Source organism: Camelus dromedarius, chromosome 23 (assembly GCF_036321535.1).
Source record: "Camelus dromedarius isolate mCamDro1 chromosome 23, mCamDro1.pat, whole genome shotgun sequence".
Taxonomy (NCBI): domain Eukaryota; kingdom Metazoa; phylum Chordata; class Mammalia; order Artiodactyla; family Camelidae; genus Camelus; species Camelus dromedarius.
In genome coordinates this window covers 5153399-5170654 of record NC_087458.1, presented here as the reverse complement: position 1 = coordinate 5170654, position 17256 = coordinate 5153399, and the positions used below count along the sequence as shown (strand labels likewise).

General features: G+C 41.3%; 1 protein-coding gene and 1 long non-coding RNA gene across 4 annotated transcripts in view; one reads left to right on the top strand and one right to left on the bottom strand.

Annotated features, from left to right (window-relative positions):
- Positions 1–17256, bottom strand: part of LOC135318971 (uncharacterized) — a 144418-nt gene that overhangs the window by 122731 nt on the left and 4431 nt on the right. The gene's annotated exons all lie outside the window — the stretch shown is intronic.
- LOC105093907 (hornerin) lies at positions 4023–9366 on the top strand. The gene is made up of 2 exons (XM_031436320.2): positions 4023–4160; positions 5849–9366. Exons 1-2 carry the CDS (start codon positions 4023–4025, stop codon positions 9329–9331), a joined length of 3621 nt encoding a protein of 1206 aa, XP_031292180.1. The 3' UTR covers positions 9332–9366.

Genomic DNA, 17256 nt, shown 5'->3' with positions numbered 1-17256 from the left:
CTGAAGGAGAAAAGAGAAAATACTGAGAGAGAAAGAACTGAACAAAAGGCCAATACTCAAGCAGAGTTACTCCAGAGCCTGGGTCTGGAGCAGAAAGATATGTCAGCACACCTGGCCCACCTCCCAGATAATACACGCTAAGCTATAAAATTATATCAGATCCATTTTTAAATTTTTTGAGATAAGAGAAACAATGACCCCTGTATGAGGAGAGAAGGATATGGAGGGAAACGCTAGTTGAGCAGTTTTACATTATATCTAACTTCTTTTGACTTGACTTGCCCCGAAATCCTAACAATCAACATTCACTGCCTATTATGTCCCTGTTTTTTACATAGTCTCCTCATTCATGGAGACTAAACTACAAAGAACTCTCACAAACTGCATGAGGAGATGAGGGGAAAGGACAAGGAGACTCCCTAGCATTTCCCTAAGACCCAGCAGATGGTGCTATAGGAACAGTGTCATCCATACAATTCCATTCCTCCAGAACTGGCCCCCAAAGCCTTCCTCTTCCAAGACACGAATAGTCCCCTATTCCCTGCCTATTCTCAAGAAGAAGCAGATTTGAGTTTAAATCTTGTCTTCTCCACTTAATAACTAAGTGACTTTTAAAAAGTTACATATTTTCCCTGAGCCTCAGTTTTCTCATCTGCAAAATGGAGTACTGATACCCACATCATATGCTTGTTGGGAGGATTAACAAAATGATATACATACAGGCACAAAGCACTGTGTTTGGCATAAAGGGGAATGTAATTTCCTTTCTTCTGCCAACACATACGGCACTGAAAAACCTAGAACATGTCACATACCTTAAGAAATCTCTTCTCCTGAACACTGTCATCTCTATGGGGAAAATCACTAACCAAACTGATGAGGGGGAACTTCATTTCCACCCTGTTAATGTGGAGCATATACTCTGGTAAAATAATGAATCTCAGTTTTGGAAAAAACATTTTTGACATTCTAATTTGACTGTAACTTTAGTAATTCTCAAAAGGTAGACAAGAAGTCAAATGCACACTCAACATGCCTCTTGATTTCATGACACAAACCAAGAAATAAAGCTCAACCAAATTCTGGTTTGTTGGTAATATTGGAGGATATTCAGAAAATAAAGCCTTGATAGGATTAAAACTGTTTATATGATACATGCAAGTTTCTTTAATATCCCTGAAAATAAATTCAATTACTTTGCAAAGACCTCACTGCATTTTCAGTCAGCCTCACAAAGACCTCACTGCATTTTCAGCCAACGCAGATGTTTCAAAATTCACCTCCCTTTTATGGTCCCTTGTTGTGTTCCCTTTCTTACCACCTCACATTCACTGACATTCACAGACGTGCAGGCTTTTCTCTCTCACAACAATTAGTGGTTCTGACGTCCCACACTCCTAGCTCTTCTCTTCCCTCTGAGATTCTCCTCTCCTGGCAAATCTTCCTGACAAGCAAATATAGAAGAGAGCCAATGGGTGAATGGCAAACTATAGTCCACAGGTCATATCTAGGGCATCACCAATTTTTGTATGTCCTATAAGCCAAGAATGTTGTCTATATATTAAAAGAACTGGGGAAAAAAAAACTTGTGACATGTGAAATTATGAGATTTAAGGGTCATGTCAATCAGTAAGTTTTACTGAAACACAGCTATGCTCATTTGTTGACAAATCATCTACCAATGCTTTCATGCTACAAGAGCAGAGCTGAGTAGTTACAACAAACCCCAACCGGCCCACAAACCTATAATATTTACTACCTGGCCCTTTACACAAAAAGTGTGCCAGTCCCTCCTATAGGAGAGCAGTGGCCCCAAGACCATGTCTCACCTGGAACAGTCTTCACCCACAACCCTTTCTTCCCTCTGTGGTAACAGCGGGCTCCTCCAGGAAATTACCCCTCACTCAGGAAGTTCCACCTCCTCTGTGCTCCCACAGTCCCAGTCACACCTCTGATGAAGCATGACAACCTGGCCCAAACCAGGCATCCAAAGAAAACACAGAATGGATACTGACTTTGCAGCTCTCTGGGTAATTCTCAGAAGAAAACATATAGCCTAATAATGTTTGAATCTGGAGTCATATAATTTATCATTTCCCAATAGTTGCTACCACTCCTTCCCAAATCTTAATGATCATATTGCACAAGTTTTAAGTCTCTGTGACTTCACTCGGCTTCAATGAGATTTGTGCTATATGTTCACAACAGAGGGAGTGCAGAGCAAGGTCCTCACAGATAATTCCTTATGAATAAGGGGCACAATTGTAACTCTCCCTCAAATCACTCAGGAGAGATTTCGTGGTTGTTAGGAATGAATAGGAGTTTTCTAGGCAAATAATGAGAAAAAAAATCCCCCCCCACAAAATGAAATAGTATGGTATATTCAGGACAGTTTCAGTGGTTGATTACTGGTGGAGCACAAAGAGGAAAATGGAGTGAAGAGATGTGGCTGTAGAGAGGCCAGAGCCCATATCATGGGGAGCCTCGGATACCACGCTAAAGAGCACGGATTTCTTCACACGGTTAGATGGTGGCTGAATGAAAGCTACATTGATGAATGGCCACCAAGGTCTGCTAAACAGTTAGATAAAGAGACAAGAGGGCCTTGGCAGCCATTATCCATTCCAAAAGCCAATAAAATCATGGGTGACACCTTGGCTGGAATCCTGTATAAGAAAATTTCGTTTACAAAAGAGAATGTGACTAAATAACCTTTAGGGTTCCTTTCAAACATCAGATTCCATGATTCTTTGACATTTAGTCCCTGATGCTCCTGCACACAATCCATTCAACTTCAGTTGAAGTCCTCATAATTCGTTATCAATGCATTATGCTACACACCTTGTTTATAGTAAAGATGTCCTTCATTTCAGTGTCCAGAGACTGGCAAGGTGTGGTTGGTACCAGCCCAGATTTGGGAACTGCTAATGCAATCTCAGGTGAACAGGTAAGGAAGTGAGAAGGTAAACACCTGAGAGATAGAGATGGAGGTGGAGGCGGAGGCAGAGTTGGGCTTGCTCACGAGTGAATTAGGACATCTCAAACAGAGCAGCTCCTCCCTAAAGTGGACCATTACTCCCTCTATAAAAAGGCCACTATCCCAACCATCAGTGCCCTGTAAGCTGCTTCAGTCCATCCGACTTGTTCCTCTGGTGAACTAGGTAAGTGAGCAGAGGACTTAGGGCTACAAATTATGAGTCCCAGATGTGCTCTAAGGCAAAGAGGCTCTGGATACCAGGATTCTTTTTAACATATATACTTTGGGGAACTTTGGTATAAGTTTAATTTTATTGAGAAGGAAAATGAAGAGATAACTGGGACTGGTAGTACCCCCCTTCTTCAGGGTCATTTCCTTAAAGATCACAAGGCTCTCATTATCAACCAGGCAGGCTGCCTCCTGTGCTCTCAGCTTCTTCTCTCTGATGTGTAATCAGTAAAGCCTGAGGGTCAGCCGCTGCTTACAGAATGAAAACAGGAGCAGAGCCTCACAGCCACTGCCCCTGGCTCATGCCCAGGCCTGTGCTTGGCTTTGCCTACTTTGTCTACTTTCTCTGGCCTTGAATCTTGAGCGTCCAGTTGAGCCTGGTGCCCCTCAGTTGGAGTCAGGCAGGCATGTAGATGAGTGACCTGTCCCTCCCCAGTGTGATGGCTGGAACCTAGAGAGGAACTGAAAAAGTGATGGACTGGTGCACCTAGGATTCCTACAGCTCCAGAATTTAAAGTTCTTAAAATGATGGGCAGGGAGCCCAGAACAGAAAGTCATTGCTGCTACCTTCATTCAGAAATCGGAAAAGAGCATAGACCCTGTCCCTAATTACATCACTTTCTTGCTACATGGCTTGAACAAGTCCTTCAACTCTGAATTGGTTCTTGGTTATGATAGGATGAAATTAATCATGGCTGACTAATAATGAGCTATTATTAAAAATGACTCAAACTGTTTATTTAAGCAAGAAAAAAGGACACTAACAGATGTGTCTCTGTTCTTATTTCCCCTTTAGGTTAACTGAATTTACAAAAAGATGCCTAAACTCCTGCAAAGCATTGTCACCGTCATTGATCTTTTCTACCAATATGCCACCCAGGATGGGGAGTGTGACATGTTGAACAAGGCAGAACTGAAAGAACTTTTGGAAAATGAGTTTCATCAAATTCTGAAGGTAAGAACTTCATGTCAGGACTGAAGACAGCTGCAATTCTTTTTGTCAGCCCTTCCTACCTTTTTGTCATATATGTCAAACGCCTAGAGGATTTCTCCTACTTGGTGATAGAGAACAGGGTTTAGCAAATGCTTGAAATAAGATCAAAAGTTGACCCATAAATGTTTCCATAACATGACTGACAAAAGTGATTCTACTAAACAATAGAAAAAAATCCATAGATTGATTAATGTCCTATGTGAACTAAGTGGGTCCTCAGAAAAACTGCAAAGTAGGTGAAATGTATCTTCTTCCCTTTCTTTCATCCTTCAGCCCAGAACATCCTGAGCACTGCCCATTTCTGGGGTTACTACACTATAAGGCCTCTGAGCTCTAGAATTTAGTGTCTTACTCCTAAATCATAAAATGGGGTGACCACCACCCTAAAATGCTGGCTCAGGAGATAAATATTTGTAAACTTAGATCTAGCTCTTGGTCTTCAATTCATTAAACTAAGCTGCCTACTGAACAGTTTTATCTGGATCCTTATAGATGTCTTAAATTCACTGTGTCAGGTACAAAACTCACCTTCTTCCTCTCTAAACTCTCTCTTCCTATTGGACCAAGGCATCATGTCATGCTATTTTTGACTTCTTCTTTCAGCAGTTTCCTCCACCCCCAACCTCCAAAGAATTCACCAAGAGTCTCTCAAAACAGTTCATTCCTCTCCATCACTCATGCTAGTCCTCTGGGTCAGGCCACCTTCTACTTCCAATCTCAGCATTATATGCAAATCTAATCATTTCAGAACTCAACTCAAAATCCTTCAACAGTTCCCAGCTCTTAAATTAACTCCAAAGTTCCTTGACACAACTTAAAAGGCATGATCTGGTCTCTATTCCTCTCTCTAGCCATATCTCTTAACTGCTGAGATGCTCTACTTAGCAATCCTGGATCTCTCAGTTCTGTGTATAAGTCATGCTTCTTCTCCCCTCCAGCTCTCTGTTCATATTGTTCCCTCTGCCTGCAACAATCTTTTGCTCCCCTCCCTCTTTTCCTACCCCTCTATTTGGCTAACTCCAACCCATCATTCAAAAGATATCACTTCCTCTCATTAACTATCCTTGAATCCCCAGTGGTTGTCCTCTGGTGTAATGTTTCTCATAGAAACATTATCACAGTACACGGTACTTTTAAGTTGGTGTGTTTTACCCAGTAAACTTTAAGCTCCATTTTGTCAGGAACCAAACTTTTTCATTGCTTTATCCCTAACCTGACTCAATGCTAGGCAGGTAATAGGTGCACAATAAATCTTTGTTGAGTGAGTTAATCAATCAGCTAAATAATTAAAAGCTGGATGAATAATGAAAACCTATATATAATTAATGAAAGTATCCAAAATTATTATTTATAAATTAGCTAATCATTCATATTTGACCCGTTCCTTAAAAAATAATTAATTCCCTTGTTCCCTGTCATCTTCCAGCTGCATCCCTCTTCTAGCTATTTCTCACTGCACTATTCATTGCCTATTCCTTTCTCTCTATCTGCTCAGGATAGGGCAGTCCAGCCCAAAGGACTATGAGATTGAGCTCCACTTAAGTAAGCTCCACTTAAGCATTCACATTTCTATAGCCTTCCTTCAAATGGTTAGCTTGGAGCGTGCTGCATACTGACAGAGCTGCCCTTTGTACCTTGTCCCTATACAGAATCCAGATGATCCAGACACTGTAGATATCATCATGCAAAATTTGGATAAAGACCACAACAAGAAAGTTGACTTTACTGAGTACCTTTTGATGATATTCAAGCTGGCTCGGGCTTGTAATAAAATCATCGGCAAAGATTACTGCCAAGCTTCAGGGTCAAAGCAAAGAGATCAGAGTCACCGGCACCAAGAGGAACTGAGGAAAACAGAAGGGGAGGAGGAAGGGCAAGAATCATCTAGTCATTCAAGCTGGAGTGAAGGCGAGCATGATTCCTATTCCCGGGGCTCCAGTGGAAGCATTAAACACAGGCCTGGGTCCAGATCCAGAAGGACGCAGCATCAAGGAAGCTTATATAGTTCTGAGCATAGGCAAAGCTCTGAGGATAGAAGGAGAGAGTCAAGTTCAGGCCACTTCAAGGACAGTAAGAAAAACAAGCATGGCTCTCATCGACATGAAAGGTCTAGGAGTGAAGAAGCTGGTTATTCTCATTTAAGTAACTCTAGAACAAGATCAAAGTCAGCGAATCAGTCCAGCACTTGTGGAACACAAGGGCGTGTGTGCCACTTAGAGGATCAGTCTTTCAATTCTGACCAACACTGGTCTGACTCAAATGAATCTTTAGGGAATAGGCAACATAAGAAGAAATCATGCCAGTCCCCTAGTAAGCAGGATCACGGATTCAGCTCAGGCAGTTGTGGAGGACAAGACCACTGGTCAGATTCAAATGAGCCCACTGGTTGTGGTCATGGCTTTGGCTCAGGCCAGCCCTCTCAACAGAGATGGCAAGAATCAAATGAAGAGTATCACTCAGGAAACTGTGAACAACAAAGATATTGTTCTAGTTCAAGTTCGGGTGAGATATACAGTTATGGCCAACACAGGTCAGGCTCAGGACAGTCTTCCAGCTGCACCCAACATGGATCTGGCTTAGGTCAATCCTCTGGTTATGGACAACATAGTTCTACCTCAAGACAGTCACCAAGCTGTAGCCAACATGGATCTAGCTTAGGTCAGTCCACTAGGTGTAGTCAACATGGATCTGGCTCAAGTCAGTCATCCAGCTACAGCCGACAGAGTTCTGGATCAAGCCAGTCTCTTAATCATGGCCAACATAGGTCTGGATTAAGTCAGTCTTCTAGCTATGGCCAACACAGTACAGGATCAGGTCAGTCTTCTGGATTTCAGCAACATGGGTCTGGCTCAGGAGAGTCTTCTGGCTTTAATCAGCAGAGATCTGGCTTAGGTCAATCCTCTAGCTATGGACAACACAGTTCTACTGCAGGACATTCATCAAGCTGTGGCCAGCATGGATCTAACTCAGGTCAATCTTCCAGCTATGGTCAATGTAGCTCAAGTCGACATGGCCTAAGTCAGTCTTCTAGCCACAGTCGACATGGGTCTGGCTCAAGTCAGTCTTCTAGCCATAGCCAACATGGGTCTAGCTCAGGTCCATCTTCAAGCTTTGGTCAGCATGGTTCTAGCTCAAGAGAGTCTTCTGGTTTTGGTTGGCATGGGTCTGGCTTAGGTCAGTCATCAAGCTATGGACAACACCAATCTGGGTATGGTCAATCTTCTAGGCATGGAAAACATGGTTCTCCTTCAGGTCAGTCCTCTGGCTTTGGACAACAAAGGTCTAGATCAGGTCAGTTTGGCTATGGCCAACACAGGTCTGGCTCAGGTGAGTCTTCCAGCTGTGGTCAGCATGAATCTAGCTCAGGACAGTCTTCCAGCTATGGTCAACCTGTGTCAGGCTCAGGTCTGTCTTCTAGCTATGGCCAACACAGTACAGGATCAGGTCAGTCTTCTGGATTTCAGCAACATGGGTCTGGCTCAGGAGAGTCTTCTGGCTTTAATCAGCAGAGATCTGGCTTAGGTCAATCCTCTAGCTATGGACAACACAGTTCTACTGCAGGACATTCATCAAGCTGTGGCCAACGTAGATATAACTTAGGTCAGTCTTCCAGCTATGGTCAATGTGGCTCAAGTCAACATAGCTCAAGTCAGTCTTCTAGCCACAGCCGACATGGGTCTGGCTCAAGTCGATGTGGCACAAGTCAGTTTTCTAGCCACAGTCGACATGGGTCTGGCTCAAGTCAGTCTTCTAGCCATAGCCAACACGGGTCTAGCTCAGGTCCATCTTCAAGCTTTGGTCAGCATGGTTCTAGCTCAAGAGAGTCTTCTGGTTTTGGTTGGCATGGGTCTGGCTTAGGTCAGTCATCAAGCTATGGACAACACCAATCTGGGTATGGTCAACCTTCTAGGCATGGAAAACATGGTTCTCCTTCAAGTCAATCCTCTGGCTTTGGACAACAAAGGTCTAGATCAGGTCAGTCTAGCTATGGCCAACACAGGTCTGGCTCAGGTGAGTCTTCCAGTTGTGGCCAGCATGGTTCTAGCTCAGGATTGTCTTCTAGCTATGGTCATCATGGATCAAGCTCAGGACAGTCTTTCAGCTACGGTCAGCATGGATCTGGCTCAGGTCTATCTTCGAGCTATGGCCAACAAAGGTCTGGATCAAGCCAATCTTCAAGCCACAGGCAACATCGTTTTGGCTCTGGTCAGTCCTCTACATATGGCTATCATGGGTCTGGATTAGGTCACTCTTCTGGCTTTGGTCAACATGAGACTAGCTCAGGAAAATCTTCTGCCTTTGAGCATGGATCTAGCTTAGGTCAGTCACCAAGCTCTGGAGAACATGAAGCCAGATATGGTCAATCCTCTGGCTACAGACAACATGGTTCTGCTTCAGGACAGTCATCAAGCTTTGGTCAACATACATCTGGATCAGGTCAGTCTTCTAGCTATGGCCACCATGGGTCTGTCTCATCTCAGTGTTCTACCCAGAGTCAACATGGATCTGGCTTGGGCCAGTGTTCTAATTCTGAACAATACAGGACTGGCTCATGTCAGTCATCTAGCTCTGGACAATGTGGTTCTGGATCTGGTCAATGTTCTAGCTATGAGCAACATGAATTACAAGAGAGTTGTAGGTCAAGTTCAAGTGGAACTCATGGTGAGGACAGTAGACCCAAAGTGGGCTCAACCCCTAATCAATCAAGAAATAGCCAGGAGTGGTTAGGATATAGCCAAAAAGAAAGAAGTAGGAGTTGCAGCCCATTGAGTGGCAAGTCTGATGAAAATGAGAGTATTCACAGACAATCAAGAACATGTAGGCAACAAAGCCAGGGCCAGTTGGAATCTTGCTATAGCCATTCCAATTGTAATGAAGGCCAATCAGGAAGCAGTTCTAGACAAGTAGAAAGCTCCTCAAGTTGTGACTTTGGACAATCTACACCCTCCTATGAACTGTCTAGCTCCAACACTACCAACACATTGTTAATCTGCAAGGAGGATAATAGACAAGGTGGCTATTGTTACCAGAGAGAAGGAGGTAACCATGGAGGGGGTCATACAAACTCAAATTCCCACAGTTTCTGTAGCAGCACTCCACTCTACAAATATGTCCAAGAGCAGAGGTGCTAATTCGAGGAATGAATAATAAATAGAAATTAAGATATACAATAATAAATAATATATAATAACATATATTTATATATATATAATATAAATAATAATAGAAATCAAGTAGCAGTTTAAGAAATATGAAACTGCATACAAGCAATTCATTATGAAACTTCTTTCTAACAGTCGATGTAACTTTTCCTTTTAACCATGTAACTATATTTATTTCCTTGTTATTGGGTTCCTTCCAAAGAATGTAGGGTATGGGGGCTACTTTGTTAGCAAATACTGAGTTGAATAAATAATGTGTGGGAATAAATTTGGAAGAATTATGCAAAGCATTTAAGAAGCCTGAGGTTTAGTTGAGGTGTCTTTTTGAGAGCTTCTTACTCATCATATGAGTCCAAAGATAATCTTTCATCTCTAAAGAGCAAAAAATTATAAATGCATTACCAGTTCTGGCGCCAAAGCTTGTCTTACAGCAACGTGGACCATAGTTTTTTGTGTGCCTCACGATGGATGGTGGCAGAAAGGAGAAGACCCTAAAAGCAAAGATGCAGCATTGGTAGTTTTTTCTTTGCTTATCAAAACCACCAAGCCCCTATTCTTCAGCGCACCTTTAATCAGTAAATTAACAAGAGGCATTAAAAAGTGGCACCAGGTACTTCTCCCTAACCTGTGAGTGAGAGCATTATTTCTTAAAGGGCAGGGATGAATTAGTTCAGGATTAAAGGATCCATATGTGGGCTCTGACTTGGTTTCAGCAAGAAAGATCTTGACCCCTACCCCTAAAATTTTCTCCAGGTTAAAAAATTCAGACGAGCAATAGGATGAAAATACAATGGCTCCAAACTACTTCTGTAGTTCACTGGCCTTTCCTCATAGGAAAATATCATTTCTAGAGAGATGGAACAAAACCTTTTCTGCCACTGCTTTATAGTTACTTAGTTTGACTGTAGTATATTTGTTTCAAGTCTTTGGATTCAAATAACTGAACTTCATTAAAACTAGCAATAAATACTGGTAATCAAATAACGACATTTGTCTCATCTCTGCTTCATCTCACTCTCACACACAGGTGGTCAGACTAGAAACTAATTCAAATAGTTATTTTTCAAGGCCTTGTCCTTCACAAACAACTCTGAATATATAAAGATTTTTTTAAACCCCAAAATAAGACAAACAATTCAATTTAAAATGAGCAAAAGATCTGATTGGACATTTACCAGACAAAATGTACAAATGGCCAGCAAGCACATGAAAAGATGCTCAATGTCATTAGTCATGTGAGAAATGCAAACTAAAACATGAGATACTACTATGCACACATTAGAATGGCCAAAATTAAAAATACGGGCAATACCAAGTGTTGATACTACTGGTGGAAAGTAAAATGATACTCACTTCGAAAAATAGTGTGTCAACTTCTCTTAAAATGAGTATATGACCCAGCAATTCTACTCCCAGGTGAAATGAAAACAAATGTCCACATGAAGATTTGTACATGAATGTTCACAGCAGCCTTAATAATAATAACCAAAACTTAAAGCAACCAAAATGCCCACAACCAATGAACAGATACACAAATTGTATAGCCATACAACGTAACACTTCTTAGCAAAGAGAAAGGAATGAACTGCTCATATACATGACATGAATGAACCTCAAAAACATTATACTGATCAAAAGAAGCCAGACACAAAAAAAGTACACATCACACAATTCCATTTATATGAAACTACTAAAGGCAAACTTCAAAGTATAAAAAAATAGAAAGTAGATCGGTGGTTGTCTAGGGTGGGGAATAGAACTTAAGAACTTATGAACTGGCTGGAAAGATGAACACAATGGAACAGTCCAAGGTGACGGACTTAATTCTACACTGATGTATATTTTTGTCAAAATTCATAGAATAGGATACTTAAAATGGTGTATTTTATCACATGTAAATTATACCACAATAAAGTTGATTTTGTTTAAAACCTCCCCAAGCCTTTGTGTGAAATTTGATACAATAATTCTAAAATTCATATAAAAGCTTGAAGAATCAAAAATGGCCAGAACAATTTTTAAGATAAATGAGGAGTAATGCTATCTTATCAGTTATCAAACTGTATTACAAAGTTATATTATTTAAGATAATGGGAAACTGTTGTAAAAAAGACATATAAAGCAATGGAACATCCAGAACAGACCTATTTAAATTATAAATGCCTATAAATCAAAAGACACTCACAAAAGCAAAAAAAGGCCAGCCACAGAGTAGGATAAAACTTCTGCAAGGCCTATAAACAACAAATAATTAATAGCCAGAATATACAAAGAACTTATAAATATTAAATTAGGAAAAAAACAGCAAACTTATGGAAAGAAAGCTCACCAAAACAGAAATCTGAACAGCCTAGTGCATTTTTAGAACAATGCTCAGGGAAACATAAAATTAAAATACAATGAAATACCATTACAAACCCATTGGGTTAGAAAAAAACAAAATTCTGGCAATACCTAGTGTTGGGAAGGATATAGAGCAACGAAGGTCTAAGTTGGTAACAACTAAGAAGCAACCTGGCAGCCAACACAAGAGTCAGAAAATGTCGCAAATAACTTAAAAGTTCAACAGAAGAATGGATAAGTACATTGTGACGTATCTGTATACTAGAATGCTATACAGCAGTTAACATTAATGAGATAGTCATGGGGCAGGCAGAATACAACACCTCAAAATTTGGCATATGTATTATTTTGAGCTGAAGGCAATCAAGGCCTAGCAGACTGAAGAAGAGTTTTGTTTTGGGGATGTTTTTTGTTTTCTCGTTTTGCCTCTCCCTCAACTGTCTAAAGGAGTTTATATCGGGGGCCTGTACCAGGATCAGAACTATTAACAGAGATAACTTTTTATATCAGAAAGACATAACCACATGGCGTGGCACACACGTGCTTACCAATTGTTTGCTCTTCTCATCCTCCTGTGAATTGTCTTCCTCCCCTCTGAAGTCCCCTACCCACTTTTCCTTAGCTCAAAATGGCATATAAGCCTTACCTGCCTGACTGTCTTTGAGTCTCAATTTTTTTGGAACTCTTACAGGTATGAAGTTAAATTTTTCTCAAGTTAATCTGTCTTAAATCAATTTACTTATTAGGCTAGCCAAAGCACCCAGAAGGGAAGAAAGGAAAAGTTTCCTGCCCCTACAAAGAATACAGATCTTCCTCAACTTACGATGAGGGTTACGTTCCAATAAAACCATTGTAAGGTTAAAATATGTTAAATTGAAAATGCATTTAATATACCTAACCTACCGAACATCACAGCTTAGCCTAGCCTACTTTAAACATGGTCAGAACACTTACATTAGTCCTTAGTTGGGCAATATCATCTAAAACAAAACCTATTTTATAATAAATTGTAGTATATCTCATGTAATATATTGAATATTGTACTGAAAGCGAAAAACAGAGTGGTTTAAGTATATCAGTGGTTTACCCCTGTGACTGCACAGCTGACTGGTTGCTGTGGCTCGCTGCCACTGGCCAGCATCAAGGGAAAGTATTGTACTGCATACTGCCAGACTAGGAAAAGATCTAAATTCAAAGTACAGTTTCCTGATGTGCATCACTTTTGCACCATCATAAAGTCCAAAAAGTGTAAGCCAAAGTGTTAAGTCAGAGCCTGTCTGTACCCTCAACATGCTAGATAACCGGTTCCTGTTCTCGATGCATATCTACTTTTGTTAATAAACTGGACCCTGAAAACTTTGCTTACTATGAGTCTGTCTCCCAGAGCTTTATCACATCTGAGTGCACAGAAAAAGACTGACTTTGTTTAATTTCAGCAATGGGATTCAGATCCTGGACACGTTACTGAGACACTATCCTGCCCCAAACAGTTAGTCTACCCCTTTCTGTTCTCTTTTTTTAGGTGAAACACTGTGGTTCTTAGAGTCTGATGTCATAACAGGGAGAAGAGGAACACTATGAAAAATTTGGCTTAGCTATACAAATAGCATTTATTTGAAATTTCTTTATTTTTTCTTACTGGAATAATTTTCTTGTTCCCAAACTCTAAAAATTTAGAAGAGGCAAAGAGTAAGGTTGAGATGTTGTCTTGAAAAAAGGGCCAGGGTTTGGTCCTCTATGTGGACTCAGATATGCACTGATGTCAGTGCCCCAGAGTTGATTAGACTCGGGAAAGCTGTTTCTTTGTAACTAAACTAACCAGGGACTATGAATGTATGAAAACGAGAATGCTAGCTTATTAATTTACAGTAAGAAATACTCTGTCAGAAACACTAGGTGTTTATATTAATCTGGCTAGTGAATGCTTTTTCCTTTTGTGAAAATTATACGAAGCCAAAATTTCAGAAGCTCCCTGGTGAGTTTCACGACTGAACCAGACGGTTGTGCAATTCAGACGATGAATCTCATCAGGCACTGATGTGCTGATACGTACAAATGGCAAATAGGCAAATGAAAAAGCTCAATACTGCTAATTATCAGAGAAAAGCAAATCAAAACTAAAATGAGGTATCACCTCACATGGGTCCAAATGGCCAGTATTAAAAAGTCCACAAACGGTAAATGCTGGACAGGGTGTGGAGAGGGAACCCTCCTACAATTTTGGTGGGAATGTAGTTTGGTGCAGCCACTTTGGAGAACAGTATGGAGGTTCCTTAAAAACTAAAAACAGAGTTACCATATGATCCAGTAATCCCACTCCTGGGCATACATCGGAAGAAAACCTCTAATTCAAAAATGTTCACTAGCAGCACTACTGACAACAGTCAAGACACGGAAGCAACCTAAGTGTCCATCAACAGATGAATGGATAAAGAAGATGTGGTCTATATACACAATGGAATACTACTCAGCCATAAAAAAGAATGAGATAATGCCATTTGCAGCAACATGGACAGACCTAAAGATAAGCATATTAAGGAAGTAAGTCAGACAGAGAATGACAAATATCATATGATATCACTTATACGTGGAATCTAAAAAAGGATACAAATGGAAGGGGAAGGGTATAGCTCAATGGTAGAGTGCATGCTTAGCATGCACAAGGTCCTGGTGTTCAATTCCCAGTACCACCATCAAAAAAGCAAAACACAAACAAAACAAAAGAACAAAACAGAAACAGGCTCACAGACATAGAAGCAAACTTATGGTTACCAAAGGGGAAAGGTAGGGGAGGGATAAATTAGGAGTTTGAGATTAGCAGATACAAACTCCTATGTATTAAATAGATGAACAACAAGGTCCTACTGTACAGCATATGGAACTATATTCAATATCTTGTAATAACCTGTAATGAAAAAGAACATGAAAAAAGAATATGTATAACTGAATCAATCTGCTGTACACCAGAAACTAACACAATACTGTAAGTCAACTATACTTCAAGACAAAAAAACCAGAAACAAAGTTAATAAGTACTCAAAGGCAAGAATAAAAGTAAAAACAGAAATAAAAAGCAAATTTTTGGGCTCCACCCCAGATCCACTGAGTCTGAATTCTCAGAATTTCTAGGAGATGGGGCCCAGCAACCTGCATCCATTGTGATCCAATGAACTCCTTTGAGAAGAATGGAAGTTAAGAGAATTCACATCTGTTGGCCCCTATGATGAAGCAAACTGGACCCCTTGCCCAGCCACTATTATGACTAAGCACATTAGATCCCACAGTTGGAGATGGGAAAAAAAATCTTTACGCCCTGAGATAAGCTGAAAATACAGAAGAACATTCTACCTAGAAACAGTTTCCTCCAATTAATGAAGCCTTGAGCCCCTTCCTCTAAATTGCCAAATCCCAACGTGAAAATGCTTCTCTCTGACTTTTGCAATGCTGACATCTACAAGTGAGATAATCAATCCCACAGGGAAATTGCTCTTTGATCCACAACTCTACTAACTGTAACTTTGGTAACCTCTTAACTTTTTTTCCTCTAAATGTCTGTTGTGTCATTTACTCAAAGAAACATTCTTCTCAAGTCTGGACTCCTAATCCTTTTTTAGATACTCCACCATCTTACAAAGAAGGAGGTAAAGTGACCTGCTAAAACGAAGATGAGGTGGGAGGGAGACTTGAAAGGAGTGGGAAAGGTGCGAAGTACCTGTTGAGGGGTCTGAGGAAGGATTCAGCTAGGAATGAGAGAAGACTTCAGAGAGGATTAGGATCTTAGATAAGGTGGAAACAAACACAAGTGAGGTTAATCGCAGGTTTGGAACTGGCAGGGCAGGTGCGAGGACAAGTGGCGAGTCCACAGACACTGAATGACCCTAATGAGGGTTGCAGGTATGGGAGGAAGAGGCAGACACTCTAAGAGGAACTTTCCTGGGCCCAAAGTGATGTGTACGAAGGGAGGGATAATTTGCAGTCAAGTTTCCCTCTAACTCCATTACTGTAATAAAGACAAGCCTTGCTAGCCGCAGCAGCAGCTTTTCAGGTAAAAATATGGAAAACATGAATATACTAGGAACTATGTATCAGTTCCATGTCACTTACCCCATTTTAACCTCACAACTCTTTCAAGCAGTGATCCTTAAACTTTTTAGTGTGGAAACTGAGGTTTTTTGAAGGTAAGCCATGAGTCCAGGGCACACAGCTCACCCCTGATGGAGGTCAGATGGGGCTGACTGCACAACTCGTTCCCAATCCACTAGCCCATACTGACTTCACCAGGAGTGGCTGGATCTGTCATGGAAAACCAGGTGTCTGGCACAACATGGGGTTGCAGGGAGTTTTCCAAGGAAGAGTGAAGGATACAGGGACATTTCTTGGCAACAGAACTAAGGAAAATGAGAAGCATAATGTAGAGGAATTAGCAGTGAGAGAAAAGCAAGTAACAGGAAACAAGTAGCTGTAACTATTGTACCAGATTGCGGGTTGAAGGAGTGTACGCATGGGGGACATGATGGGGAGGACAAGGTGAAGAAGGAAATGAGAGGGAGAAACAGGCTCAGCCCACTCACAGTTATTATCTGTGATGACTCTCAGTGGAGGTGGAGGCCCTGTCACCATGAGGAGTCATCGGGCCCAGCAGGAGGAGCTCATCTGATTGCACCCTCAATCAATCCTTTTCTTCTGCCCACTTTGGGGAGCCATCTGGGTGACCTGGTTTGCTCCTCTTTGAGACGCTTACCAACTTCTGACAACGATCATGAGGCATTATAACATGATTGGGGCCCAACTTCCAAAAGGGTGATGATGGAATTCAGGATAGATATGAAAGAAGGCAAAAGGGAACCAGACAGGCTGAAATACCAAAGACAGGATAAAGAACAAGCTCACTCTAGAAATGCACACCCTTCCAACCAGCAGTCCCACTCCTAGTCGACTACCTCAAAGGAAGATGTACACGTATGATAATAAGATCTAACATTTATGTAAAACGTACAATATGGCAAACACTTCCACACATTGCCCTCTCAGTTACTCCATGAGAGAGAGAATGCCACACTCCCACTTTACTGATAAGGAGAGAGGCACCGTGATGCAGTAATTAGCTATGGCCACAAAAGCTAGAATTTGAACCCCAGCGGTGTGACTCTGTAAAGTTTTTCTTCTTAACACAAGACACCACTTATAGCTGTGAAGTCTGTCCACTGTCCAGAGGTGCCCACAGGGAGCAAGTCCAAGAAATCCAATCCGCATCCACTTAAGAACCCACCCACCCCCAGCACAAAGCTACGTCCACCTGAGTACTTGTTTCTTCCCCCAGGCGCCCTTCACTTGCCAAGCTCTGTGTCCAGAGGACAGGCCCACGCAAAGAGGAAGCCTCCCTACCTCACACAGAGGCGCCAGAGCTAGCTGTGCCCCTGCCTGTTCCACAGCACAGCACGGACTACTCTGTGTGGGAGGACACTTGGAAGGGTGTTTGATTAAGCAGTTTGTAATGATGAATGAGGAAACGGATAAATAAACTGCACTACACACTTCTACTGGAATGTTAT

What these genes read in the sequence shown, in the direction of transcription:
- LOC105093907 (XM_031436320.2), top strand. Translation starts at nt 4,023, where the DNA reads ATGCCTAAACTCCTGCAAAGCATTGTCACCGTCATTGATCTTTTCTAC. An exon ending in AGTTTCATCAAATTCTGAAG is followed by an intron (nt 4,161 to 5,848) that starts GTAAGAACTTCA and finishes GTCCCTATACAG; the next exon opens with AATCCAGATGATCCAGACAC.